The sequence below is a fragment of the Rhinolophus sinicus genome, chromosome 17, assembly GCF_057876585.1.
Source record: "Rhinolophus sinicus isolate RSI-liver-muscle chromosome 17, RSI-T2T, whole genome shotgun sequence".
Lineage (NCBI taxonomy): Eukaryota > Metazoa > Chordata > Mammalia > Chiroptera > Rhinolophidae > Rhinolophus > Rhinolophus sinicus.
The window spans coordinates 48276069-48301597 of NC_142517.1; the positions used below are offsets into that span (position 1 = coordinate 48276069).

General features: G+C 51.2%; 2 protein-coding genes across 4 annotated transcripts in view; one reads left to right on the plus strand and one right to left on the minus strand.

Annotated features, from left to right (window-relative positions):
* ECE2 (endothelin converting enzyme 2) overlaps window positions 1–24230 on the plus strand; it is a 31476-nt gene extending 7246 nt beyond the window's left edge. Inside the window, exons 1-20 of one of the 3 annotated variants that reach the window (XM_088794028.1) lie at window positions 6074–10078; window positions 10259–11626; window positions 11864–11950; window positions 12313–12448; window positions 12636–12851; window positions 13321–13445; window positions 13563–13709; window positions 13876–13941; window positions 16570–16758; window positions 17459–17601; window positions 17969–18083; window positions 19459–19569; window positions 20525–20623; window positions 20732–20809; window positions 21359–21462; window positions 21651–21761; window positions 21886–21953; window positions 22135–22325; window positions 22439–22534; window positions 23243–24230. In XM_088794028.1, the coding sequence (XP_088650154.1) occupies window positions 11588–11626; window positions 11864–11950; window positions 12313–12448; window positions 12636–12851; window positions 13321–13445; window positions 13563–13709; window positions 13876–13941; window positions 16570–16758; window positions 17459–17601; window positions 17969–18083; window positions 19459–19569; window positions 20525–20623; window positions 20732–20809; window positions 21359–21462; window positions 21651–21761; window positions 21886–21953; window positions 22135–22325; window positions 22439–22534; window positions 23243–23419 (2298 nt within the window). In that variant the 5' untranslated portion in view covers window positions 6074–10078; window positions 10259–11587 and the 3' untranslated portion in view covers window positions 23420–24230. Of the gene's footprint in view, window positions 1–6073; window positions 11627–11863; window positions 11951–12312; window positions 12449–12635; window positions 12852–13320; window positions 13446–13562; window positions 13710–13875; window positions 13942–16569; window positions 16759–17458; window positions 17602–17968; window positions 18084–19458; window positions 19570–20524; window positions 20624–20731; window positions 20810–21358; window positions 21463–21650; window positions 21762–21885; window positions 21954–22134; window positions 22326–22438; window positions 22535–23242 lie in introns of those variants that run through there. The other 2 variants (XM_019735786.3, XM_019735790.3) reach the window with 2 other exon arrangements.
* On the minus strand, window positions 420–2697 carry CAMK2N2 (calcium/calmodulin dependent protein kinase II inhibitor 2). Its single transcript, XM_019735754.3, has 2 exons — window positions 2304–2697; window positions 420–1444 (listed from the first exon to the last, which is right to left on the minus strand). The coding sequence occupies exons 1-2, from the start codon at window positions 2470–2472 to the stop codon at window positions 1374–1376; spliced, it is 240 nt and encodes a 79-aa protein (XP_019591313.2). The 5' UTR covers window positions 2473–2697; the 3' UTR covers window positions 420–1373.
* Window positions 24231–25529: the final 1299 nt, after the last annotated feature.

Genomic DNA, 25529 nt, shown 5'->3' on the forward strand with positions numbered 1-25529 from the left:
TCTCCTGGGTTCCCCAACTTCCTCTCCCACCATACTGAACCACCAGTGATCCATCCCCTGCAGCAAAGCTCAGCAAAGCCCCTCTGCACGCCAGCCAAACTCAGACCTGCATCCCTGGGGCATTATTGCCTCCCATTCAACCTGGAGTTATCCACAGGAGCCTGCAGACTTTGAATCTAGATTGCTTTATGCTTCTGACCCTAGCTCCAGCCCCAACTCTGATGACCTGTTTAGGGTGTATATTTCCCCAAGGAGGCTACATTGTAATGGTGTTCTCAGGTCAGGCTGGCCTACGTGTGTTTACTTTCAACTCTTCCCTGCCACCTGCCAGCATCTGAGATTCTCAAGTGCCTTCCCCAAAAGGGACTGGAGCCATTTTGGGCTGGCTCCTGAACAGACCAAAGCAGCGGCCACACACACACAGGGAGGTCTGTGTTTATTCACACACCTGGTACAGTGAGGATGGAGGAACATTTACAAAGGACACCCCTGGGTTGAGAACATCTCTTGGGCCACAGGTGTCATCCAAAGGTACAGCGCAGTCCCTATTTGGATTCCCAGGGGCAGGGCGCAGGGGTTCAAGGTAAAGTCAGACCTGGGCCGGTGGAAGGTGATACCTTGAGGAGAGGGATCTGCCAGAGAACTGCCTGGGGTCAGGCCTGAGCAGACTGGCCATGTGTTGTTTATCATGTTGGGGGGCTTGTCCATTCCCAGCCTCAACACCCGTCCTATCTGCCAGGCGCAGAAGAGCGAGGAGACTGAGGGTGCAGGGCATGAACTATGAGGGGAGGCAGTAAACAAAGAGTCGGATATAAAAATACAAATGTGCTGAGGAAGTCCCTTAGAAAGAGGCTGAGGCTGGGGTCACGCCAGACAGGGGTGGGGGTGAGGAGAGGCCCGGAGGGCTGGGCTCAGGTGGGTGGGAAGCTCATGCAAATACGCAGCCAAACATCCCTGGCCACGCACGCAGTCCGACACGGGTGGGCAGCCGGGTCTGCAGACCAGACCGGCCAGAGGGGCGGGGTAGGGGAGCCGTGCGGGAGGGGGCGGACCGGGGGCTGAGGGCCGCGGGTCTCTGTCCGTTCCGGTGTGGGGGATGGGGCTGCGGCCCAAGGTTCTAAAGTGCATGAGCGCGACGGCGGGCTCCGGGCGGGTCCGCGCCGCCGCTACCGCCGCCGCCGTGGTGCTGAAGCGGACAGCTCCGGAGTGCCTGGCGGCGGCAGCAGCGACTCTAACTCGGAGGTGGCGCGGCCCTGCGGCCCCCGCCCGCGGGCGCCTGGGCCGGGGCGGGAGGCGCCGGCAGCCGCATCGCCGGCCCGCGCTCCTGGCCGCTGTGGGTCTGGGCCCGGAGCCTGCCGCCCGAGCCGGCACGTCTACACTCCGGACGGCGGCTTCTCCCCCATCCCCTTCAGCACGTCGTCTATCCGGTCATCCTCGATCACCACTGTGCAGGGAGAAAGCGCGTCAGCCACGCGGCCTCGGGGGGCGGCAGCGAGAATGGACCCCGCGTCTTCTTGCCCTGCTCAGCTACTGCCCGTGGCCCAGCGACGCCCCTTGACCCCCGAATCACAGTGCCCTCCCCATCCAACTCTCCTGCCGACTCAATCCACTGCCGAGCCCAGCTCCCACAGACCCTCTCCACTCTTTGTGGAGGAACGCCCCCTCTCCCTAAGGCTCCAGCGGTTCAACCTTGCGATCCAAACCCTCCCGCCGCCTGAGCTGTCCTCCATCCGAGCTGATAAGAAACCTTTTGCTCATGGAATCTCCCTCTTCAACCCTCATTGCAACTGAACCCCCTCCTCAAACGGAATCTACAGCTAGTCCTACCCTCTCCCTAACCTAATCCTCTTGCGGCTTGGACCCCTCTTCCGATCCTGGCAACAACAGAGCCCCTCCCCATGCAAATAACCAGGACATCCGATATCCCCCCCTGCCCTCTCTCCAATCGGACGTTCCTCCCCACCCGAAGGTTCTTCCGTAGCATCCACCGACTCAGCGTTTGATCCTGAAGAAGCGGCCCGTCGCCCCATGTTCCCACTTCCAGGCAGCCCCAAATGCCCCGCTGGCCCCTCCCCCTCGCCTGGGTGCCAGGACTCCACTTCCAGACGTGGCGAGCATCAAATCCGGAGCACTGCGCTCCCGGGAGAGGGGAAGAGGGGGACAACACTGCAGCGGGGACCCCCCCCCCCCAAACCGCGGCTTGTTGCGCTGGTCTGCGGCAAGAGCTGCGGAAGCTTGGCGGGGAACCGCAGCTGGCAGAGGGTTTCTGGGTCAGACGGCGACTCCGGGCCCCGGCCGCGTACCTCTCTTGGCTCGGCCGATCTGGCCCAGCTTGGGGGGTCGCTTGGCTTGGTTGCCCGCAAAGAAGGAGTTGGTGTCCTGGAGGCGGCAGCTGAAGGAGAGGTCGGAGCCCTCGGGGTCGGCGCCGAAGCGGCCCATCTTGTCCTCACTGTAGGGAAGGATCTCGGACATGGCGGGCGCGGGGTGGGCGCGGGACTGCGGCGGGGCGCGGACCGCGGGCTAGCTGCCGGACCTGCTCAGCAGGAGAGCCGGCGGAAGGATGAAGTCATGCAGCATCCGGGGCTGCGGATCCAAGCGGGGCCTCCTCCCCCGCGCCTCCGCCTCCCGGGCCGCTGGGCAGGCGGCGGCGGCGGCGGTGGCGGGGACCGGGCGGGGGCGGGCGGGGGGGAGGGCGGGGGTGGCGGCCGCGGCGAGTGCGGAATGACGATGAGCGCCAGACTGCCGCAGAGCGCGGCGGGCGGGGCGCAGTGGAGGCGGGGCGGGCACCGGCCAGCGGAGAGAGGCGGGGCGGGGGTTCTGGAGTGTGCCGGGTTCTCAGGGGAGGGGAGGGAGCGGCAGTGGGAGGGTCCTGCACAATGGCGGAAGTGGCGACTGGGGGAATGGTGCAGGATCTGGCCGGGAGCAGCAGGACGGAGTTGGGGGTGGGGTGCCAGGAGCGAGCCCGGCCCCGGAGGGACGCGAGGAGGGTCTAGTATGGGGTCTCCAGAGCCCAGCAAGTGGCACCAGGGAATTGGGGGGCAAGTCAGGCCAGAGGGCGGGAGCAGGGCTGGAATTCGAGTGGGGGGGGGCACTAGAAACGCGGTGGGGGGAGAATTGGGTGTCGGTGAGATGTGCGGACTTCGCGAACCCGCAGGACTCGGAAACTGTTCAGACCAGTGAGTGGTTTTCCCGCCGTTGGCGCGCTCTTTTATCGGGTTACTCTTCGGATTTTAAATTGTTAATTTGGAGTCGGTGTTTCTCTGACTGCCACTTCTGTGTCTGTTTCTCTGGTCTATGTGTCAGTCTATCTTTAACGTGTCTGTCTGCATCTATCTATGTGCCCCATCTCGCTGTCACGGTGTCTGTCTACGTTTGTCTCTTAAAGAGTCTCTGCCCTTCTGTGTCTGTCTCCATGCGTGGCCCCTGTACCTATGTGCCACTTTGTCTTCATCTCCTGAGTCTCTGTATCTCCGTCTCACCTAGGAGAGGTCTCTGTGATTGGGCCGACACGCGCGCACCAGGGCAGACACCCACCCCCAGCCCTACTGCTGGAGCCTAAACTCGGGTTCAAAGCGCCCGCCGTGCCCTCCAGTTCTCTGGGCTCCGGAGGCCCGCGCTGCGCGTACAGTGTGAAAGGAACGAATGGCGTCGCGGGGGGTGCCCTGGCTCCAGGTGCTGCGGGGAAGCCCGGAGTGCCTGAGGACACGACGCGCGTCCGCTTGTGTCCAGAGGTAGACGGGGAGGGGGAAGGACAGAGGGCGCCCCGGTAGTGGTGCGGGAGATCACGTGACATTTCTCGCGGCACCGTACGAACAGGCCCTCATCCCACCCCCCATCCCCGGCTGGCTGTCAGCTTTGGCGTCACCTGCTGCTCGCGCTCAGGGGCTCTGGCGCAATCACTGGACTTGGGGGTGGGGCGGGGGAGGGCTGGTGTCTCACAGTCGGATACAGTGACGACAGCCCTGATAAGGGGCATAATTATCCCGTACGTTCAGTGCATGCCGGAGTTCAGTGCATAACCGAGGTGGAGGGGTCTCCACTCTCCCTAAAGCGCTTTACCTCCTTTCCCTCCACATCAGGCAGCTAGTCAGGCTGCCTGGTGCTGGGTCTTCTTACTCCAACATCTCACCAAGTGTTAGTCCCTGGAAACAGAGACAAAGGCAATGGTGGCTGCCCTCAGGACTCAGGATGGAGGTGGAGGGAGCGTGGTGCCAGAGGATGCCTCTTTGCAAACCTCACTCAAGGCTCCAGACCTGGGAGTCCTTCCCTATCAAGCCGTCCTCTGCTGTGTCCTTGTCTCTGGGATGAGCTCTGAAGTTAGAAGTGGAGGCCCAGCTGTATGTAGTGAGAGGAGCCTGGAAACCTGGAAGGACAAGAGGCTGGAACTCAGGGTCAGTAGGAGAGAGTCCAGAAATTCCACCCCCGCTGGAGGTTGTTCCAATCCTGGCTCTGCCACTTTCTGTATGACCTTGAGCTGCAGGCTCCATAATTATTGTTTTTAAAAAAATTAATTCATTTGTACTGTAACATTTTAGGAAAATAACCAAAAATCACACAAAACCTTTGATATGCATATATCTTTCCAATATTTGCCTCATGCATTTGAATAATGTGCATGCTTCTCTGAGCCTGCATGTTCTAGTCAGAAGCATAGAAATGACAGAACCTACATTAAGGACAGTTTTGTAGATGAAATTGTTGTCCTGAAGTGAAGTGGGTTGTCTCACGAGGAAAGGAGCTGCCCCTTACCAAAAGGGCTAAAGGGGCCATAAGAATTCTTGCCAAAGGTGAGATGAGAACACTGGGTGGGGAATTGAAACAATTTTCTCCCCCCCCCCACTCCACCCCAAATGAGCGAAATTGGAGGAATAGCAATTTAACTTGGAATTCATTTGGTTAGTCTCTTCTTAATCTTATTCCTGTCCCTGCTGTGTATACTGGATCATGATGAAAGCAAAAGACGTAAGTGCAAAATTGTAAAGATACAGCAATATATAAGCTTCCGTTATGTGATAAAAATGTGTGTGTGTGTGTGTGTGTGTGTGTGTGTGTGTGTGTGTGTTTTGAGGGGCAGTTCTTTAAATTGTGATCTTCTATTTCAAATTCTGATGTTCTTCAACCCTACCCATGAGACAAAAATTCATTTCCACGATCAAAATAAAATCAAGTTTGTTTGGAGCTTTGTAACTGCATTAAATTTCTCAGTTGAAAGTCTGCAAAACCTAGTGGACTCAATCCATATGTTCTAAATATATGCCTTTTGAATATTATTGGTGCTTTTATTCAAGTGGAAACTGTAGGCCTGTGTAGTGGATTGAATAGGATCCTCTAGAATTCATGTTCACCTGGTATCTCAGAACGTGACCTTCCTTGGAAATAGGGTCTTTGCAGATGTAATTAGTTAAATTAAAAGGAGGTTTTACTGGATTTGGGTTGGCCCTAAATTCAATCAGTTGTGTCTCTATAACAAGAGGACAGATGCACAAAGACATATATACTCATATACATACGGTGAAGAAGGTCAGGTGAGAAAGCAGAGGTAGGCTGATGCCACTAGAAAATGGAAGAGGCAAGGAAGGATTTTTCCCTAGAGCCTTCCAAGGGAATATGGCCCTGCTGACACCTTGATTTTGGACTTCTCGCCTCCAGAACTGTGAGAGAATGTTTCCTGTTGTTTTAAACCACCCAGTTTATGGTACTTTATTATAGGAGTCCTAGGAAACAAATACAACCTGTTACAAATATTTTTGGGTGATCTTTTTACAGCTCTCATGACCATGTTTCACCTTCCTTAAACCCTCTCTGGGGGCCCTTTGCTCTCACCCTGTCCACTCAAAGGAAGCCCACACCATGAGGGTATTTCTGGGACTCATTATTTTAGCAGAGGCTGATAAATCATAAAAAAGAAGGAGGCAGATCTGTGTGGATTGACATGATAAGATCTCCAAGGCTTGCCAAAGTGTCACCAAATAACAAGTGTAGAGTGTGATTTCATATATATATATATATATATATATATATATATATATATATATATGAATAAGGTATATATATATACACACACACAAATGCATATGTACTTACCTATACACACACACACACACAGTTTAGGTATGTAAATGCATATGAAAGATCTGGAAGGATACATACCAAACTGCTAATAATAGTTAACCTCTGAGGATGGTACTGGGATCCCAGCAAAATGAATTTCATCTTTTATTCTATATACTTATGCAGTATTTTACATTTGCAATAAAAAAGTTTTAATGATTTTTTTTTAAAAGGTTTAAAACCAATGATACAGCCCATTTACCAAACATCATGCTCTGGCCCCAGGCAAATCAGTTGACTTAGAAAGCATAGTTAAGAGCATGGAGTTTAGATTCAAATCAAGGATCTACCTTCCGCCTAATGTGTGATTTTAGGTATGTTATTGAACTTCCCTGCCTTAGGTTCTTCATCTGTAAAATAGGGACAGTGATACTGATAGAATCTACATATTGGGTCATCATGAGGATTAAATAAGTTAACATACATAAAGTGCTTAGGTAAGTACTGGACAGTAGAACTGTTAGCTATTATTATACAGGAAAGCATAAAGAAGTTAAAAGGAATCTCATCATTAGATATATTCACATGAACATTTTGATGCATCTTCCAGTCTTTTTTCCCCCCACTGGTTAAGTGATCTTTAATTGAAATATTTTCCTTTGTAGTTCTCAACTAGCTGGGCCTTACACTGCAGCACTGTTGATGTCATCTATGATGATGGGAGGGTGGCCACCATCCACATTGCAGCCCACAGACTAACAGAGCCCAAGGTCTCTTTAATGGCTTCAGAGAGTTCTCTGGCTGAAACATTGGTGCTGCATTTGTTGGGCAACGTTGACAATCTCCTCAAAAGTGATATTTCCACTGGGCTTAATGTTTTGTTTGTTTGTTTGTTTTGCTTCTTTCTGTTTCTTGGAGATTCTTTGAGGGCTTTGATGATCAGGACAGAGGCAGAAGGTCCTACCTCAATCTGGGCCTGTCTGTTGTTCTGAATGGTCAGTTTCACTGTAATCCAATTACTGGTTTCTTTAGTAATGTCATCAACAAACTTTTTTGGAAACAGACCGAGGGGGCCGAACTTGGGGGCCAGAGCAGATGTGGCACCGATTTCCCCACCTGTGCACCTCAGGTATATAACTTTGATCTCGGGGTCCAACTTTGGCGGCATGGTGGAGGCGGCTGGTGTCAGATGAACCCAGGTTTGGGCCGACCGTGGAAAGTGGCAACTTGGCCTCCTCCAAGTCAAAAGCCCAATCTCTTTAAAAGAAAAACTGTGTTTTATACTTTTTGCTTCTCGAAAATGAGATTTTGTAACCCCTTTTCTTCCCCCACTTGACTATATGGAGAACATTTCCCGATAGCATTAACTCATTTTCCATCATTTGTAAATGTTGCATTTTATTCCATTGTATGAATGTTCAGTATTATTCAATAAGTCCTCTACTCTTGGACATTGAATTTCCTCTCCATTTTTGTTGTTGTTGTTATCACAGACAGAGCTGTGATGAACAAATGTTGACCCATATGTTTTGTAGTTCCTCTCCTCAAGATGTAGAATATATTTCTCCAACCCTGAAACTGGACTTGACTTTCTGAATTATTTGGCCAAATAGGAACATTAGCAAATGTAATGTAAGTAGAGGCTTGAAAAGTGTTCCTGTACTGGGGCTTGCCCCATTTGTTGTTGCTGGAAATCCTGAAACCACCATATGAAGAAGCCTGGGCTAGCTTATTGCAGGAGAAACCACATAAAGACAGGACTCAGTCATTCCAACTGAGGCCCAAACATGTAAATAAGGCTGTTTAGCTAGACCACTCAGCTCTTGCTGAGCTGACCCAGACCTGAAGAACCACCTAATCAACCACTGAACAGAGAAATAATATTTACTATTTTAATCCACAGTTTGGGGAGGTTTGTTATGCAGGAAAAACTAGTTGATACAAACATCCTCTGGATAATGATTATTTCCTGGAACAATTTCCTAGAATTAGACTTTCTGGGTCAAAGAATGTGCACACTTATACCTATTGATTCATATCACCAAAAAGCTTGTTATCCATTTATAAGCCACCAGCAATATATGACAGTGTGCATATTCCTCATCTTTGTCAACATTGAACACGAATGTTTCTTACTATCTTCATGACTACATTATCCTTGTAAATTTAACACATAAACCATTGTTCATTCCCTCTCAATTTGTGATCGATTTAGAGAAAAGAAAAGATTACTCCTGTAGGAAAAGAAGAGCAGAAAAGGAAGAGAAAATAATAGAATGAAAGATTAAAACAGAGTCAAAGGTTATAAACACAGAGGAAAGAAAATAGAACTGAGCAACCTCTAAGTCTCTTATACATAGGGTACTTAACATGTAGTCAGAAATAGTTATGGGTCTACTAAATGATTTGGGTCATGAAAGAGACATGGAAAGGAACTGTCCATTTAGGCCAAGTCTAGTGAAACTGAGAACACTGTAAAAGTAGGTACAGGCTCTTTCTCATGTAGCTGCATTTAATTCTCACAGCAATTCTCTGAGATAGGGATGACTGTTCCCATTTTACAGATGAAGAAAATTAAGGGTCAGAGATTTCAAGTAACTTGATGAAGATCACACACAGCTGATAAAGAATTGAACCCAGATTTGATTTCAGATATGTCAATCTTGAAAACTGATACGTTTCCCCTTACTCTTCCAGAGATGATGTGGCAGAAGACCAGCAACTGCTGTTGGGAGGTAGTATATCTTTCTGTTAGTTCATATTGCCAAACTGCTCTCCAGAAAGGAGCCAGCTCTGCTACTTACTAACTGTGTGACTCTTAGCCTCTCTATGCCTCCTTTTCCTCCTCTGCAAAATGGCTTCATAAGGGCCATAAGGGTAAATGAGTGCATATATGTAAAGCCCCTAGAACAGTGGATGGCATATAGTAAAGTGCTATATAAGCTTCCTGTTTCCAGTATAGCCAAGAGACTATTTCTAATGAACTTGTTGCCAGGAAGTCCTTATATAGTAGCTTTGGTGACACTCACATGGCCATGTCTTGGTGAAATTTCTCACGAGGCAGAACCAACCCTGTTGCCATGTTTCCCTTCATCCAGACTAGGAGGGAAAGGGAGACGATGTGAGTGCTATGAGGCTGCATTGTCATCGGAGTAAGCATAAACAACTCCACAGAGACTTGTCCCAAGCGGACGGCCCAAGGCCTTGCTGCTGCAGATCCCAGTATGGCTGGATGTGAAAACTCCTTCCTCAGGGAGCCCCACTAACCTAGAAGCCGTCTGCCTCCTCTACTATCTGGGAAGTAAAACAGGCTTTCGCCAACCTTTCAAATTCTCATTTCTACCTATAGGATTTTAACAACAACAACACTAATAGCACCTGACACATTGAGTGCTGTTATGTGCCAGACACTGTCCTACGCACTTCACAAGTATTGTTTAATTTTTACAACAATCCTTTGAAATACCAGGTTTCTCCCAAAATAAGACCGGGTCTTATATTAATTTTTGCTCCAAAAGACGCATTGGGGTGCATTTTCCGGGGATGCCTTATTTTTTCATGACAACAATCTACATTTATTCAAATACAGTCATGTCATCTTCTTCTGGAACATCGTCATAACGTACTAAATGTGTCCATCTGGCTGACAATCTTAACTGGGGCTTATTTTCGGGGCAGGTCTTATTTTTGGGGAAACACTGTAGGTACTTTTCTTTGTTTATTTTTATTTTTTATTGGATAACTGTGTTTTTTCCAGGATTCATCAGCTCCAAGTCCAGTCTCCAGTTTTCAATCTAGTTTGGGGGTGGGGGTGGGGTGTGCAGCCCACCATCCCATGTGGGAATTGAACTGGCAACCTTGTTGTTGAGAGCTGGGGCTCTAACCAACTGAGCCATCTGGCGGCCCACCAGCAGTTCAGCTGCAGCTCCTTGTCTTCAATCTAGTTATGGAGGGTGCAGCTCACTGGCCCATGTGGGAATCGAACAGGCTCTCACTCCAACCCACTGAGCCAACCGGCTGCCCATAGGTACTATTCTTATTTCAATTTTACAAGTGAGGAAATTGAGTCTGAATCCAGAATCTTTCATCCTAACTGTGACACTGTTCTGTCTCCTGTTTGAGAACATGCAATTTTGAGGTGGAAAATGCCAAGGAAAGCAATCCAACATTTCTCAGCCTGATCTAGTCATCATTCATCCTTTCGCAGCCACAAGAGCATTCCATGTGCGAGCCACTCGCAGCAAGGTGTTTGAGAACTAAAGTGAGCGTCAGGAAATGGATTATGGGGATTCACCACCACGCCAAGCCTTCTCAGGTCAAATTCATGTACTGTGTTGGGGAGGAGGGCGTAGGATGAGGGATTTTTGAAAAATTGTGGTAAAAAAAACCCCAAAACCAACCAACCAAACAAGAAAACACTAGGCACTCTTCAGTGCGGCAGACTGCAACACCCCCAGGCCTGACTAAGGAATCACAATATGGAAGGCAGATGGTAAATGCATAGATGCCACACTATTGCCTTTCAGTTAAACATTGCGTTTTTTTTTTCTTGTAAACCACCCAAATCAAATGGTTTGCTTTCCTCAAGTTAGAAGTGTTAGCATGTCTTTTCTTTAAATATCTGTGGATGGCTGTTTTTTTCCCTGCCAATTTGTCACCATCTGTAACCCTCGTTTGTGAGATGATCTGATGACAACAATTATCTTGAAGAGTAAAAGTGCAGTCAGAGCAACGTGTAAGAACAGAGTCAGAGCATGGGCTGTGTGTGTGTGTGTTGTACGTGTGTGGCATGTATATGGTTTGTGTGTTGGGCTGGGAGCTTTGTGCAGGTATACACTGTGTGTGAATAGGTAGTGTGTACATTTGGTGAGTGTCTTGCATGTGTATGGACTGTGTATTGGGTTGGGTCTATGTGCTCTCTGTGTAGACATCGTGTGGGCACCCTGTATGTGGGTCAACTCCTGTGCCGCTCTGTATGTGCTGGCTGAAGAGGGGCTGTGCGCATTGCAGGGGCACGTTCCTCACAAGAGTATAATTTCTCAAAAGTCTTTAAAGGGAATGGGAAGGGCCTGCAATTTGGGGAATTGGGCCAAGAAGTATCAGCAGGGTTTGGGTCTGGGTCAGAGGAACGGAAATTATGGGTGGCTTGCGAGAGGGTGCTGCTGGGATGGGGTGCTGACCCTGAAGAGGAGAGGGGGGTCTCCCGCGTTTCTGGAGGGTTGTTCGCTCCGGCTGGGGCGTCAGGTTCGCGCAGCTCAGCAGGGCCGCCGGCTCTCGGAGTGAGGGAGGTCTGGGCGCCCGGCGGATGGCGGGGAGCGGCTGGTGCGCTCCTCCCCCTCCCCACTCCCCCACCCTCGGGCGCGGCGCCGCGGGGGGCGAGGGGGGGCTCGGGCAGGCGGGGGCGGCGGCGGCCGAGCGAGGGGCTGTGGCAGCGGCTGTGATGGCGGGCGGCGGGGCCGGGCCGGGGACCGAGGCCGCGGCCTCGGTGAGGGCCAGACTCTGGAAGCCCTAAGGTGCCGCCTGTCCTGACTCCACCATGAACGTCGCGTTGCAGGAGCTGGGCGGCGGTGGCAAAGTGAGTGGGGGCCCCGAGCTCCAGGGCAGAGGCCCTCGGCGCGGGGGTGAGGCGGGGAGCAGGAGGCATCGGGCAGGGGCTCCAGCTGGTTGAGCTAGGGCTGCATCCTTGAAAGGCAGGGCGTTGGAGGGACCCCAGGCCCGAGAGCTGGGTAAGAGGGAAGGGGCCTCATTGCAGGCGGGAGGGGGCCCAGCTCTTTCTGTCTGACTTGGGTTGGCTCCTCCGGTTGTTTGGCAGATGGTGGAGTACAAACGGTCCACGCTGCTGGATGAAGACGCACCCGAGACCCCCGTAGAGGGCGGGGCCACCCCGGACGCCGTGGAGGTGGGCAAGGGGGTTCTCACTTCCCCACCAGGTCCCAGTCCTGGCATGACGCCTGGCACACCCAGCAGCTCTGGGCTGTCCTGGAGGGGCACCTGCTCCCACCTCCGCTCCATCTCTGGCCTCTGCGCTAGGACTATGGTGAGGGGACTCTAAACCATGACGTTGCACAAAACAAGCTCAGGGATGAACTCAGCCTTCTCATTGCCCCTGTGCACAGAGTTAACCCGAGTAGAGTCTTTGCTCCGTGGCTTTGGAAACTGCCTGTGCCTTCATTCTCTGGGAGGATTTCTGTGATCTTGGATCCCCTCTCCCCCACCCCACAGCTACAGCTTGCTAGCAATCTGTCACCCTATGTTCCCCAGGTGGGATTCCAGAAGAGGACAAGACACCTCTTAGGTTTGCACACCCAGCTGGAACTCATCTTGGCAGGTGTCTCTCTACTGCTGGTTGCACTGCTTCTGGGTTGCCTCGTGGCCCTGGGGGTTCAGTACCACAGAGGTAGGTGGGCCCACGCTTGTCACCTAGCTGTGGGGGCTCTGGAGGCTTGTTCTTCAGTTGTGGCCTCCTGTCCCCAGCTTGTCTTTCTCCTCCCAACTTTCCTGTTGTCATGGCCTCTCTCAAAGCATTTGCCTTTCCCAGACTGACTGACAGCACCTATCTCTTGTGGCCATGTCCCCTGCCACAGACCCATCCCACAGCACCTGTCTCACAGAGGCCTGCATTCGAGTGGCTGGAAAAATCCTGGAGTCCCTTGACCGTGGGGTGAGCCCCTGTGAGGACTTTTATCAATTCTCCTGTGGAGGCTGGATTAGGAGGAACCCCCTGCCCGATGGGCGTTCTCGCTGGAACACTTTCAATAGCCTCTGGGACCAGAACCAGGCCATACTAAAGCACCTGCTTGGTGAGTGGGCCTGTCAGGGGGGCTTGTGCCAAGCACATGCCTCATGCCTAGGACAGGGCCTGGCACTTAGTAGGTACTCAATAAATGTCCACAAATGAATAATTAAGTGGATGACTGGGAACACCCCTGGGGTAAGCGATGCATAGGCAGGAGGCTCCTGAGAGGTGGAGATGGGTTTGAGAGGAGCAGACCTAGAAGGATAATGGAGGGATTCCTCTCTGCATTCCATTTGGAGGACTGTTGAGGTGTGGGAGGCACCAGGGAGTCTGCAGTACTTAGAGATCTTTGAACCCTTAGGGCTCGTGGACAGGGGAGGGGAAGCCACACTTTGCTATTTCAGCCAGTCTTCCTGGGTCTACATTAGGAGGACTGCCCCTTGAGAAGGCAAAGAAGAGGGATCAAGTAAGAGCCTGGGACCCCTTGCAGTAGTTAACATAGTTGTCACCCAGAGCTGTATTCTATTCCACAGAAAACACCACCTTTAATTCCAGCAGTGAAGCTGAGCGGAAGACACAACGCTTCTACCTATCCTGCCTACAGGTGGAGCGCATTGAGGAGCTGGGAGCCCAGCCGCTGGGAGACCTCATTGAAAAAGTAGAGCCCCTGGGTGGGCTGCGGGCAGGGGGAACAGGATAGGCCTTGGAAGAGGATATGGTCCCAGAAATCTTTGGGGGCCCCTGTGCCATAGATTCCACTATGGTGTCTACTCAGATTGGTGGTTGGAATGTTACGGGGCCCTGGGACCAGGACAACTTCATGGAGGTGCTGAAGGCAGTAGCAGGGACCTACAGGGCCACCCCCTTCTTCACTGTCTACGTCGGTGCCGACTCTAAGAGCTCCAACAGCAATGTTATACAGGTACACGGCTGGGGAAAGATGGGGAGAGACTTGTGGATCATTTGTTGAGCCTAGATTCCCCTCCCCTGTGATAGGCAGGCTGGGGTGGCCCCCATCCCCTCCCCCACCCGCTCAAGAGTCCAGATTTTGGTGGGGGTGGGCTTACTCCCTTACCTTGCTATTGCAGGTGGACCAGGCTGGGCTATTTCTACCCTCTCGAGATTACTACCTAAACAGGACAGCCAATGAGAAAGTAAGGAGCAACCTCAGAACCTCCACCCCTACATTGAGCTGGGATGATCTCTGTTTACTTTCCCTTTGCCCAGGGTAAGGGTGGGGAACGTGAGCCTGTCCTGTCACCTAGTGACCCCATTACCCTTCCTTCCTTTTTTCTCCCTTTATTTTTCCTCCCTCCCTTCTTTCCTCCTTTGTTTCCTTCCCTCCCTCCCTTACATATCTTTTCCCTCCCTCCCTCCCTCCTTTCCTTCCTCTTATTCTTTCAGGGAAACATTTTATAGGCACCTACTGTGTACCAGTGCAGTGGTGGAATTTTGAGATGTACATTTCAGAGCCACTGTTACAGGAAGCTCTCAGTGTAGTGGGATCACGGACCTAGATATCTGAGAATAAGGCTCAAAGAAGGTCTCTGGGACTCAGGAGAGACTGAGGTAGATGAAGAAAGTTTCCTGATGAGATTGCATTTGAGCCAAGCCCTGTAGACTATCTAGGGGTGGGTGATGGAATGCTGGGTAAAGAGAATAGTTTATTCTCTATTCTCTTCCATCACAGCATCCCCTGCGATGGCATGCTGGGTAAAGTGATGAAGAAGGAAAGGCTGAGGTGTGTTTGCACCATGGGAAGGGATCCAGCTTGGCAAAATGTAGAGCTCAAAGCAGCTGAGAGTATGGGAAGGTGGGTAGGGTCTAGTTTAGTCTGGAAAGGCACACTAAGGAGTTTTTCTTCATAGGCCTCAGAGCCACTGCATGCTCCAGAGCCGGGAGGGAGTGACAGGGCTTTAGGAAGCCAGTTTGGTGGGTTGTGAAAAGTAGATGCAAGAGAGGGAGCCTGGAGATCAATTAAGAGTCTCTGTAGTGCTCCAGGCTCTGAGTCTGTAAGGATCCAAAGGGGGGAAGTGGCAAAGGGATGTTAGGAAGTGGAGGATGCAAAAGATATAATCAAGTCCAAATTGTGAGTTGTTGGCGACTGGATGTTGGAAGAGAGAGCAGAAGGAGGAAGAGGTGAAGTGAGTTGAGGCTATCAGCCTGAATGGTGGTAGAATGTCAGGGTCCTTAGAGAATCAAGTGTTCCTGTAGGAAGAACCAGTTCAGAGCACATTGGGGCAGAGGAGCCAGTGTGATGTCACAGGAAAAGGGCAGACTTTGGGCTCAGACCTTGATTCCAGTCCCTGCTCTGAGTCTTGGTGGATGTTGATTTAGCTTTCTGTGGCTGGTCTTTCATCTGTAAAATGGGATCATAGCATCTACCTTATACAGCATTTGGAGGGGCAGGATGCCAGCTTATGCTCTTGCATATGACAGACACTCAGGGAGTGGGAGTTGCTCATTTTAGACATGTGAGTTTGAGGAACCTGAACACCATCTCTATGGAGAGGTCAGCAGGCAGCTGTGAGTGGAGTCCTGGAGAGAGGTTGAGGCTGGAGGGAGCTGCAGTCTTGAGGAACCTAGACAAACATAGTAGGAGAGATAAGTGAAAGGGGAAGAATAGAGAAAGGAGAGGAGATCCTTTTTTAAGGGCAATGGGAAGAAAGAGAGCCAGCAAAGGAGACTGCTATGGAGAAGGACAAGCAGGAGAGTCATATATCTTTTCTTTCAGTTATTCTCATTTACTGAGCGTCCCTCAGCCAGACTCTCCCTTCTAGGCATGTGGTGAACAAGACATTGCCACTGTCCTCTAAGTGGGGGAGAAGACATGAAATAACTTGGTATATCTTGTTTACAGTTGCTGGGACTACTATAGAGGAGAAATATGGCATTCTGAGAGTGAGTGTAACAGGCAACCAGCTTAGTCCTAGGGTGAGGGTAGACTGCAGTGAAGGGAGAGGGCTCTAGGCAAAGGGAACAGCTTATGCAAAGGCCCTGAGGTGGGAAGGAGCATGGCCTATTGATGGACTAGAGAAGGGAGTAGGAGGGGAGAGGGGTCGAAGTCCTTCTGGACAAGTATATAGACTGACTCATTACGCATGAACATTGTGGGTCAAGTTTAGCATGTATCCCCAAATAAATGGAAACTCAAAAGTAGGAAGTGGTGTGAACAGATGCATGGTTTTGACATTACCTGAGTCAGAGGAGGAGAGAATTTTGAGAATGCAGGAGAGAGCCACTTCCTTTAACACTTGGGAAAGGGCAAGAGAAAGCCTCGATTCAGCTCTTAACGTGTTATTGGTTGTCTTGAGCAGGAAGTCTCCTGTGCCAGCATCTAGGCGAAGCTGTGGCGGTCAAAGGTTCAGATAGGGTAAAAACTTAGGAGGAAAACAAGGCTCAGGAAAGTATCAAATGTCAGTCTCAAGCTGAAGGTAAGGAGGTAGGGAGAAGAAGGGGTGATAAGGTGATCAGGGTGGGGGTCAAGATCACTGGTTGAACTACCTTGACCCCTTAAGAGTTGGGATGACTGAGACTGATATCAAATCTCTTCCTCTGACACCAGCAGCAAGGAAAAGGAGAGGTGGAAAATGGAGAAAATCTGAAGTACAGAGAATGAATATTAAGGGCTCTGAAACTTCTCAGTACAGTGGTCTCTGGGAGGGACTCAGTACTGAGGGTCTGCAGAAGAAATGGGAAGCAGAGGTGGACCCAGAACAGATTTTCTTAGCCTTGGACAGGACTCGTTGCTGGGCTCCGAGGATGACGCAGGGTTTTGACAGGTGCTGACTGCCTACCTTGACTACATGGAGGAGCTGGGGATGCTGCTGGGCGGACAGCCGGCCTCCACGCGGGAGCAGATGCGACAGGTGCTGGAGCTGGAGATACAAGTGGCCAACCTCACAGTGCCCCAGGACCAGCGGCGGGACGAGGAGAAGATCTATCACAAGATGAGCATCGCAGAGCTGCAGGTGGGGCCGGCAGGGAACAGAGACCGATGGGAGGGGCCAGCCCCTGGCACAGAGCCCCCAGCTTCTCTTCAGGCCATCTTCCTGAGGCAGCCAATCTTTCCTCATTTCCTTGCTTTTCTTAGCTTCCCAGCTGCACACTTCCTATCCTGGAAAGAAAAGTGGCATCCATTTTAGGCCACCTCTCACGGGGCCATCCTTTGGTCACTTTTATGTTGCCTGGGGATGCATAGAGAGGTTACGTTAAAAATCTCTAACAACTTGTACAAGATACCCACAAAACAGTCAGAAGAGACATGGAAGCATTTCCTGGAGGGCCCTTACTGTGCCAGGTATCAACCCTTTAGTTGTTGGATTGTGGAAAAGTTGAGTAAGGGGGTTCTGGAGAGGAGGCCAGGTATGTAGGGAAGCTGGGTGGTGTCAGGGGAGTGGTATGTTATCAATTCTTATGAAAATCTGTGAATATCTGTGCCCCAGCTGAATATCACACATGGTGGTTTTCCTTGCGTAAGTGATTGGGCTCCCAGATTGAGGGGCACTCAAGCCAGGAAAAGGGTTTATTGAAGGAGGGGCCACCAAGCAGCTAGTACCTGTTGCCTTGTTAATGGGAAGAGCTCTCAGGCTCCAAGGTGTCAATGGACGAAGGCTCTGCTGGAAGCCAGGTGGCCACGCAGGGAGGCTTGATGTTTTTTTCCGCTCGCAGGCCTTGGCACCCTCCATGGACTGGCTGGAGTTCCTGTCTTTCTTGCTGTCACCACTGGAGCTGGGTGACTCTGAGCCCGTGGTGGTATATGGGACAGATTATTTGCAGCAGGTGTCACAGCTCATCAACCGCACGGAACCAAGGTGTGGGGCGTGGGGCTCAGGGCTCGGTGTAGGTCCCAGGCAGGAACTGGGCATAGGGTACTGGCACAGTCAGACACAGAGCAGCATTTGACAAGGCCCTGGACCTTCCAAACATCAAAACAGAATGTCTGTGGGATACTCCCCTAGGCCAAGGCTTCGGGGGTCTATTTGTGACCTCTATTCCTACACATTGCTCCAACCTGACTTCTGTAGGCAGGTGTGTGGTCCCAGGCTGAGAAAGCGGGATTCTGGAACAGCTCCCACATATGCCCCTCAGGACTCCTGCTGTCTGCACATTTGTGGCATTGATTTGGGGTGGAAATGGTGACCCACCTGCTCTTTCCTTATGTTCTGGTCCGGGCGCCAGCATCGTGAACAATTACCTGATCTGGAACCTGGTGCAGAAGACAAGCTTGAGCCTGGACCGACGCTTTGAGTCTGCGCAAGAGAAGCTGCTGGAGACCCTCTATGGCACCAAAAAGGTGGGCTCTCTTTCGCTGCCCCCACTTTCCAGCCCAGTCTAGCTGATGTTTCACATCTACTGTGTGTCGGGCACCAATTGCCTCATGGTGCAGTATGGAGCACAGGATTAGGAGTTAAGCTGACTTTGGTTCCAATCCCAACTCCTCCAGTTTTTAGCCTATGGGATGGACCTTGGCATGTCACGCAGCCTCTCTGACTCTCCATTTCCTGGTGTGTAAAACAGGAATATCTTGCAGGGCTGTCATGAGGATTAATTGAGTTAATGTAAATGAAGCACCTCCCCAATGCATGGTATGTATGTACAGGCAGCACTTAACTTTGATGATGATGGTGAAGAAGAAGATGAATGAATGCAGTTTTTAGTTTCAAGATGGCCAGTTCAGTGGGGAAAGTGGCCATGGAAACAAACATATTACTTAGGGGTGATAAGTGCTCACATTGAGTGAAAGACCTTTTTTGTGTTATAGGATAGAGGTGGGGACACCACATTCTACCCGGGGGTTGGTGAGGTAGGGGCATTAGGAAAGCCTTCTTTGAAGAGATGACATTTGAAGAATGACTTCACCAAGAAAACAAGAGAGAAGGGCATCCCAGGCACAAGGACCAGGATATGCAAATTCCCAGAGGGAGTGCGGTGGGTTTGCCTGTGTTCTGGTATGAGCTTGAGAACAGGGCGGCTGAGAGGCTGAGGGGCCTGGGGTGGGCCTGGAGCCGTCCGTGAACGGACCTGAATGTTGTGTTAAGAAGTCTGGCCTGGGTTCTTTCAGGGATGGGGAACCACGGGATGGTTTTAAGGAGAGGAGTAACAGTTAGATTTATGTATTAGATCATCTTTCTGACAGCTAAGTGGAAGATGGAGGGGAGTGGCACAGGAAGGGGGGTGAGAATGGAGTCAGTGTCTAGTTAGGAGACCACTGTAATCTTTAGGCAAGACAGTGTTGTCGGGTAGGGAAGTGGCAATGGGGTGGATGGGGGAGATGATTAAGAAGTAGTCTGTGTAGAAACTGCTGAGAGATTGAATGCAGAGATGTAGGGAGATGGAGGAAGCTGGTGACTCCCAGGTTTCTGGCGTCGGGGACTGACTGGATATAAGACTGAGATGTGGAGCTGAGCGAAGAAACACCTGGACCCCAATGGGCCTCTTCCGAGAACAGAATGGGTAGCAATGATGCTCCTCCTGAGGTTGTGCTGCTGGGGTTGATACAATTGGTGATATTGCCCTTCATTTCACTTGGAGTCCATGGGAGAGATGGCACCCCAAACCCAGGCCCCCAGTGTCCAGAGCTGAGAGGGGCTGGCCCCAGAGACAGAGAAAGGCCCTCCGCCTGGAGGACAGAGCCATCTCTGGGAGGCCGGGCTCTTTGTCCCTTACAGTCCTGCGTGCCAAGGTGGCAGACGTGCATCTCCAACACAGACGACGCCCTGGGCTTCGCTTTGGGCTCCCTCTTTGTGAAGGCCACGTTTGACCGGAAAAGCAAGAAAATTGTGAGTCTTCAAGCTTCTTCGAACACTACCCCTGGTTTTTGTTAAAATTCACTGTTCATATTTGTGTGTACATGTAGGAAAAAAACCTCGAAGGAAATTCATTAACAAATTAATAATGATTCCTTTGGGTGTGTGGATGATGAGGGATTCTTTTTGTCCTTTAATGTTCTCTGCATTTTCCAAATTTTCTGTAATGAGTTTATGTTACCTATTTAAATAGAGAAACAATATTTGTTTATATATGTATGTATGTTTTTATTTATTAGAAGATGATAATGAATGTGCTTAAAGTATTATCTACAAGGATGTTTATGGCAGCGTTGTTTATAATAAGGAAGAATGAAAACAGCTAAAATGTCCAATCATAGGGGAATGGAAAAATAAATTGTTGTTAGGATAGACTATGAGGCATCCTTAGAACTAATGATATATCTTTAAGTGAAAAAAACTAAGTTACTATATATATATATATATATATATATATATATATATATATATATATATATGTGTTGCACAACATAAGTGCATATTGCATACGTGTATCTGGGCAGGGAACGACACCAGGAGTAGATAATCAGCATGTTAAAAGAAGTTCTCTCAGTGAGGCATTCTAACTGGTCTATTCTTCAATTCTGCTCAATTTTCCAAATTGTCTGCTATCAATGCCTTCCCTTCATAATCAGATAGAAATCAATGTACTATATTAAGTTATAATATTAACTCGATTAATTTGTAAATTACATATTTTGATTAATTAGGAAAAAAGCCACCTGCCGTCCCAGTACCTCACAAATCGTGTTTCCCTCTCATCCTCCCCAGATGCTCAGCCTTATTTCAAGAATCTGGGCACTCCCACATGCTCCCCTGGAAGGAGAGCAATGGGGCACGAGGGTAGAAGGGGAGAAAGGATTCATTCATGCGAGTGGGAGGCCGACTTGGGCTCCTTCTCTTCCAGGCGGAGGGCATGATCAGTGAGATCCGGACCGCCTTTGACGAGGCCCTGGGTCAGCTGCCCTGGATGGATGAGAAGACCCGCCAGGCGGCCAAGGAGAAAGTGAGCCGTGGCCAGGGTTGGGGCGCCCTCTTGAGGTGAGGTGGGGATGGAGGATACACTTTTGGGGGGAGCCTGGGGAGGGAAACCCTTTACTCGTGGTCTTTCCAGGCAGATGCCATCTATGATATGATCGGTTTCCCGGACTTTATCCTGGAGCCTAAAGAGCTTGATGATGTTTATGATGGGGTGAGTACCTCTGCTCATCAGTTTTGAACTTCAGCCCCTTGAGGGGGCACTATTCTCTGGATTCAGTAATGGGGGCTCAAGCATTAGGCGGGAAGGAGGTGCTTATTGTTTCCTTTCAGAGGCAATGCAGGCAACAGACATTGCTCAAGTGCTGGCTCTGTGCCAGGCTGCAGGCCAGACATTAGCACAATGCATTGTTAACCAGAGGGATTTGTAGTCACACCTGAGTCAAATCCTGCTTCTACCCCCATCTAACTGTGTAACCTTGGACAAGTTATATAACTTCGCAGCCTCAGTTTCTTCATCTGTAAAATGGGGCATCTTACATCATAGTGGTGCTGCTGTGAGACTAAAAAGAGGCACCTGTTGAGCGCTGCTTCGTAAGTGCTCTTTAAGTATTGGTGATTATTATTTACCAGATATTTTACTCCCATTTTATAATTGAGGAAACTGAGGCTCAGAGAGGTACTAATTAGTAGCCACGCTGGAACTATGATCTTCTCCAACATGCTTTTTTTGCTTGCTTTCTAATTCCCATCCTTTCCATAGTACGAAGTCTCTGAAGATTCCTTCTTCCAGAATATGTTGAATTTGTACAACTTCTCTGCTAAAGTGATGGCTGACCAGCTCCGAAAGCCTCCCAGCCGGGACCAGTGAGAATGGAGGGCCACAGACACTGGGGCAGCAAGAGAGATAGGGGAGGTTTCCAGGGCTGGGGGTGGGGGCAAGACTGGTCCCAAAGCAGAGACACAAGTGCTTGCAGGAGATGGGTCAGGGCTGCTGGGCTGGGAGCAGCGTCAGGAGGGTCAGGAGCCTCAGCCTCTCCCCGTCCCTCCCCTAGGTGGAGCATGACCCCCCAGACAGTGAATGCCTACTACCTTCCAACCAAGAATGAAATTGTCTTCCCTGCCGGCATCCTGCAGGCCCCCTTCTACACCTGCAACCACCCCAAGTGTGTCTGAGGCAGGCGGAGCTGGGCACTGGAGCCTGGGCCAGCGGGTGGCTGGGAGCAAGGCTGGAGGTGGGATCCAGAAGTCTCCTCTGCCGTGTCTCACTCAGCATTCCTCACCTACCAGGGCCCTGAACTTCGGTGGCATCGGCGTGGTGATGGGCCATGAGTTGACACATGCCTTTGATGACCAAGGTAGAGGCCCATGGAGTTGTCGCCTCCAGCCTAGGATTCCCAGTGGCTCCTGCAAGGCCTTGGGATGTTGGGATTAGGCCCCAGGGACCCTGGAGTCTGTGGACCAGGGTGGATGGGGGAGCTCCTGACACCAAGGGTTGAGCTCTGGTCTTGGTGGGGTGCAAAGGTTTGTTCTCCTCAGGGCGCGAGTATGACAAGGAAGGGAACTTACGGCCATGGTGGCAAAATGAGTCACTGGCAGCCTTCCGGAATCACACAGCCTGTATGGAGGAGCAGTATGGCCAATACCAGGTCAATGGGGAGAAGCTCAATGGCCGCCAGACGCTGGGGGAGAACATTGCTGACAACGGGGGGCTTAAGGCTGCCTACAACGTGAGTGGCCTGGCTGGCTTTCCAGTTGCTGAGGCCCACCCGCCCTGGGGGGGAGGGTACAGGGTGGAGGTGGTGGGCTGGCTCTAATTTGCCACCCCTGTGCCCAACTCCAGGCTTACAAAGCGTGGCTGAGAAAGCACGGGGAGGAGCAACAGCTCCCAGCTGTGGGGCTAACCAACCACCAGCTCTTCTTTGTGGGATTTGCCCAGGTATTGCTCTTCTGGGTGGCCTTGGGTCTGCCCCTCTCCCACTCCCTCCTGGGCGTATCATTAGAAGTCTAGGCAAGCAGGAAAGGAACTGGGAAATGGGTCCAAAGTTGGGATGTAGAAGGTGGTCTGGGGAGGCCTTGTACCCAGAACCTCTTGGCTGGGGCCCACCAAAGCCTGTGAGGAGGCCTGAGCAGGGAGGATTCTTCAGGAGGCTTTTGCAGATCTCAAAGGCAGGGCTGCCCCGCTTGAGGGGAAAAGGGTGGGGAGCAAGATTAAGCCTCACCGTGTTCCTGTGAGGTGGCTGTGGAGGAGGAAAGTAAAGGTCGGCGACAAAGTGGCTCATCCAGGGCCACCCAGGAATAAAGTAAGTGGCAGAGCATAACTCAGGCAGGGTCTCCTCTAGGGTCTCCTCTGGACACTGGGCTTCTTCCCCTCAGACACATCCATCTTGGGCAACCCCATTACCAAGGCAGCTTTGAAAGGCCTTCAAAGAATTTGGGAGGGAGGATGCTATCCCCTCCCTTAGTGTTGATAGCAAGGGGTTGGGGCTGAGACGCTGGCTGAGCCCCTGCCTGTGTCCATGAGGCTTCCTGAGCTGAGGGGCAAAGCAGTGGTTGTTTGCGTCCCTGGGATGGCTCTGCCATAGCCGAGTCTGTGGCCCTGCCCACACTAGACACCATATGTCCCCGTGTCTGTCCTGGCCTGCAGGTGTGGTGCTCGGTCCGCACACCCGAGAGCTCTCACGAGGGGCTGGTGACCGACCCCCACAGCCCTGCCCGCTTCCGCGTGCTGGGCACTCTCTCCAACTCCCGTGACTTCCTGCGGCACTTCGGCTGCCCTGTCGGCTCCCCCATGAACCCAGGGCAGCTATGTGAAGTGTGGTAGACCTGGGTCCGGGGAGACATGGTCGGCTGTGGCTAGGGCCTGTGGCAGTTTGCCCAGCAAGGCTGTTTGCTCTGGAGTTTGTAGAAGGCAAATGCCAGCTAGGCGGGGTCCACCCTCTCCACACCACACGTGACATGAGTCCTCGTCCCTGCTCAATCACCACATTGTGCCTCTGCTTTGGGGGTGCCCCTGCCTCCAGCAGAGCCCCCACCATTCACTGTGACATCCTTCCATGTCACCTTACCTGGAGGAGGCCTGGGTGGGGGGGCACCAGCTCCCACAGGAAGGAGTCGGCCTCTCTGCTTCCAAGCTCACTTGGCTTGGTGGCCATGCGGCCTGCTGTGCCTGCCACACTCTGACCATGCAGGGTGTGGGTGGTGTGCCTCCCATGCTTCTCCCAGAGGCTCACATACTGCTCACTTGGGAGTGGACTCAGCTCCTTGCAGCACCCCCGTCAGGGGCTGCCCCCCACCCCCCATGTTCCTCATGCTGCTGCTTCCCATATGCTTCCAACCCTTACTGACAGACCAGCTGTACTCAGCTCTTAGTGGAAGCCCGAGGGCCTTTACAAGCCTTCCTGCCCTCTCCTGATTTCCCTGCGCTTAGAGGGAAGTGTGTATGTGCAGGGGGTGCTAGTTCCTACGTCTTGGGGCACAAGTCTTAGGGGGTGACTGAGTCTCTGTGGACCGAGCAGGAAAGCAGACAGAGCAGGGAGAAGAAAGAACAGAGTTTATTTTTACAGGGAAGACGGTGGGGAGGGAGTGGACTTGGCCCTGTAGGACCCTGTGCCAATAAATAGACGCATCAGTCAGCCTGTCTCTTCCTTCAGTCCTGTTTTCATTTATTTGTTTACTTATCCCACCAATATTTATTGAGAACCTGCCATATGCCAGGCACTCTCCTAGACACTCATTGGCTCACTCACCAGACACAGGGGACTGAGATTTTGAAGCCCCAAGAAAACAGAGAAAGAGAGGCGGCGTGGAGGAACGGAATGGAATGGAGTTGGGTCTAACTGGGCAGAGTACATCCTCTGCTCACTGGTGGCCATATCCCCATTGCCAGCTCTTCCACAGCTGGAAGGATTTGCCACTGCCCTCCCTTGGTACATGCCTCTGGGCCTGACATTGAGTCTGGGTAACGACTAGAGCAGGGTCAGTGGAGGGAAGCCCTTGACAAGGTAACACACCAGTCTCTGGACCTTGGAGCTCTGGCCTCTTTCTGTGGCTGAAGAGACACACATTTCCCCCGGCGTCAAAGGCTCAGTGCTCCTGAGCGCCCCTCAGCCTATTTTCATCAAGCCTACCAAGTGCCAGGCACACGGATTGTAGCTATGGCTGCCACCCTCCAGAGCGAGGGGGGCGAAGAAGTATTTATCGAAAACCTCTTGTGTTCCAGGCACTTCTGCTAGGTCGCTCATTTATTTATTCATTCATTTATTAATTTATACTTTCATAGGTATATTTTTTTAAAGTGTATTGTTTATCAACAATGTGTCAGGGCACTGGTGATGCAAAGATGAATAAGATGGTTCCTTTCCTCAAATGACCCTTCTTCCAATGGCACTTTCATCTTCATGAGCGCATCTAATCCTCACAGCAACGTACATAATAAGTGCTCCAGTTTCCATTTGACAGATGTAACCCTAACCACTTCGCTAAAGTCAAAGAGACTTGGATTGAAATAGAAGCCCTTATAGCTCTATGAACCTGAGCCCATTCCCTAACCTCCACGAGTCTCAGTTTCTTTACCTGTAAAATGACAACTAGAGGAAAACAGTAGAGAGTCCAGTCTCAATTCTCTTTAAAACTCACTGTTCCCCGAGGTGGGGGTGGGTTTGTTGAATTTGGAAGGGTAAGTGTGAGGCTTTGCCATTGATTGGTGCTGGGGTCCCTGGTCCCCAGGCGATAACACAAGTATGTTCCCATAGTTGGTATCCTGTCCCAGCACCAGACTTTCCCCATAAAGAGCTATACTTGGGCCTCTGTCAAGTTACTTGAAAGTGCTGGCTGCTTATCAATGGAAGGAAATAGCTGTCTACTCAGAAAGGACCAAAGTGGCCTTGGGAACTCTAAGACCAAGGGAAGGCATGGCTTGAGCCTCTGAGAAC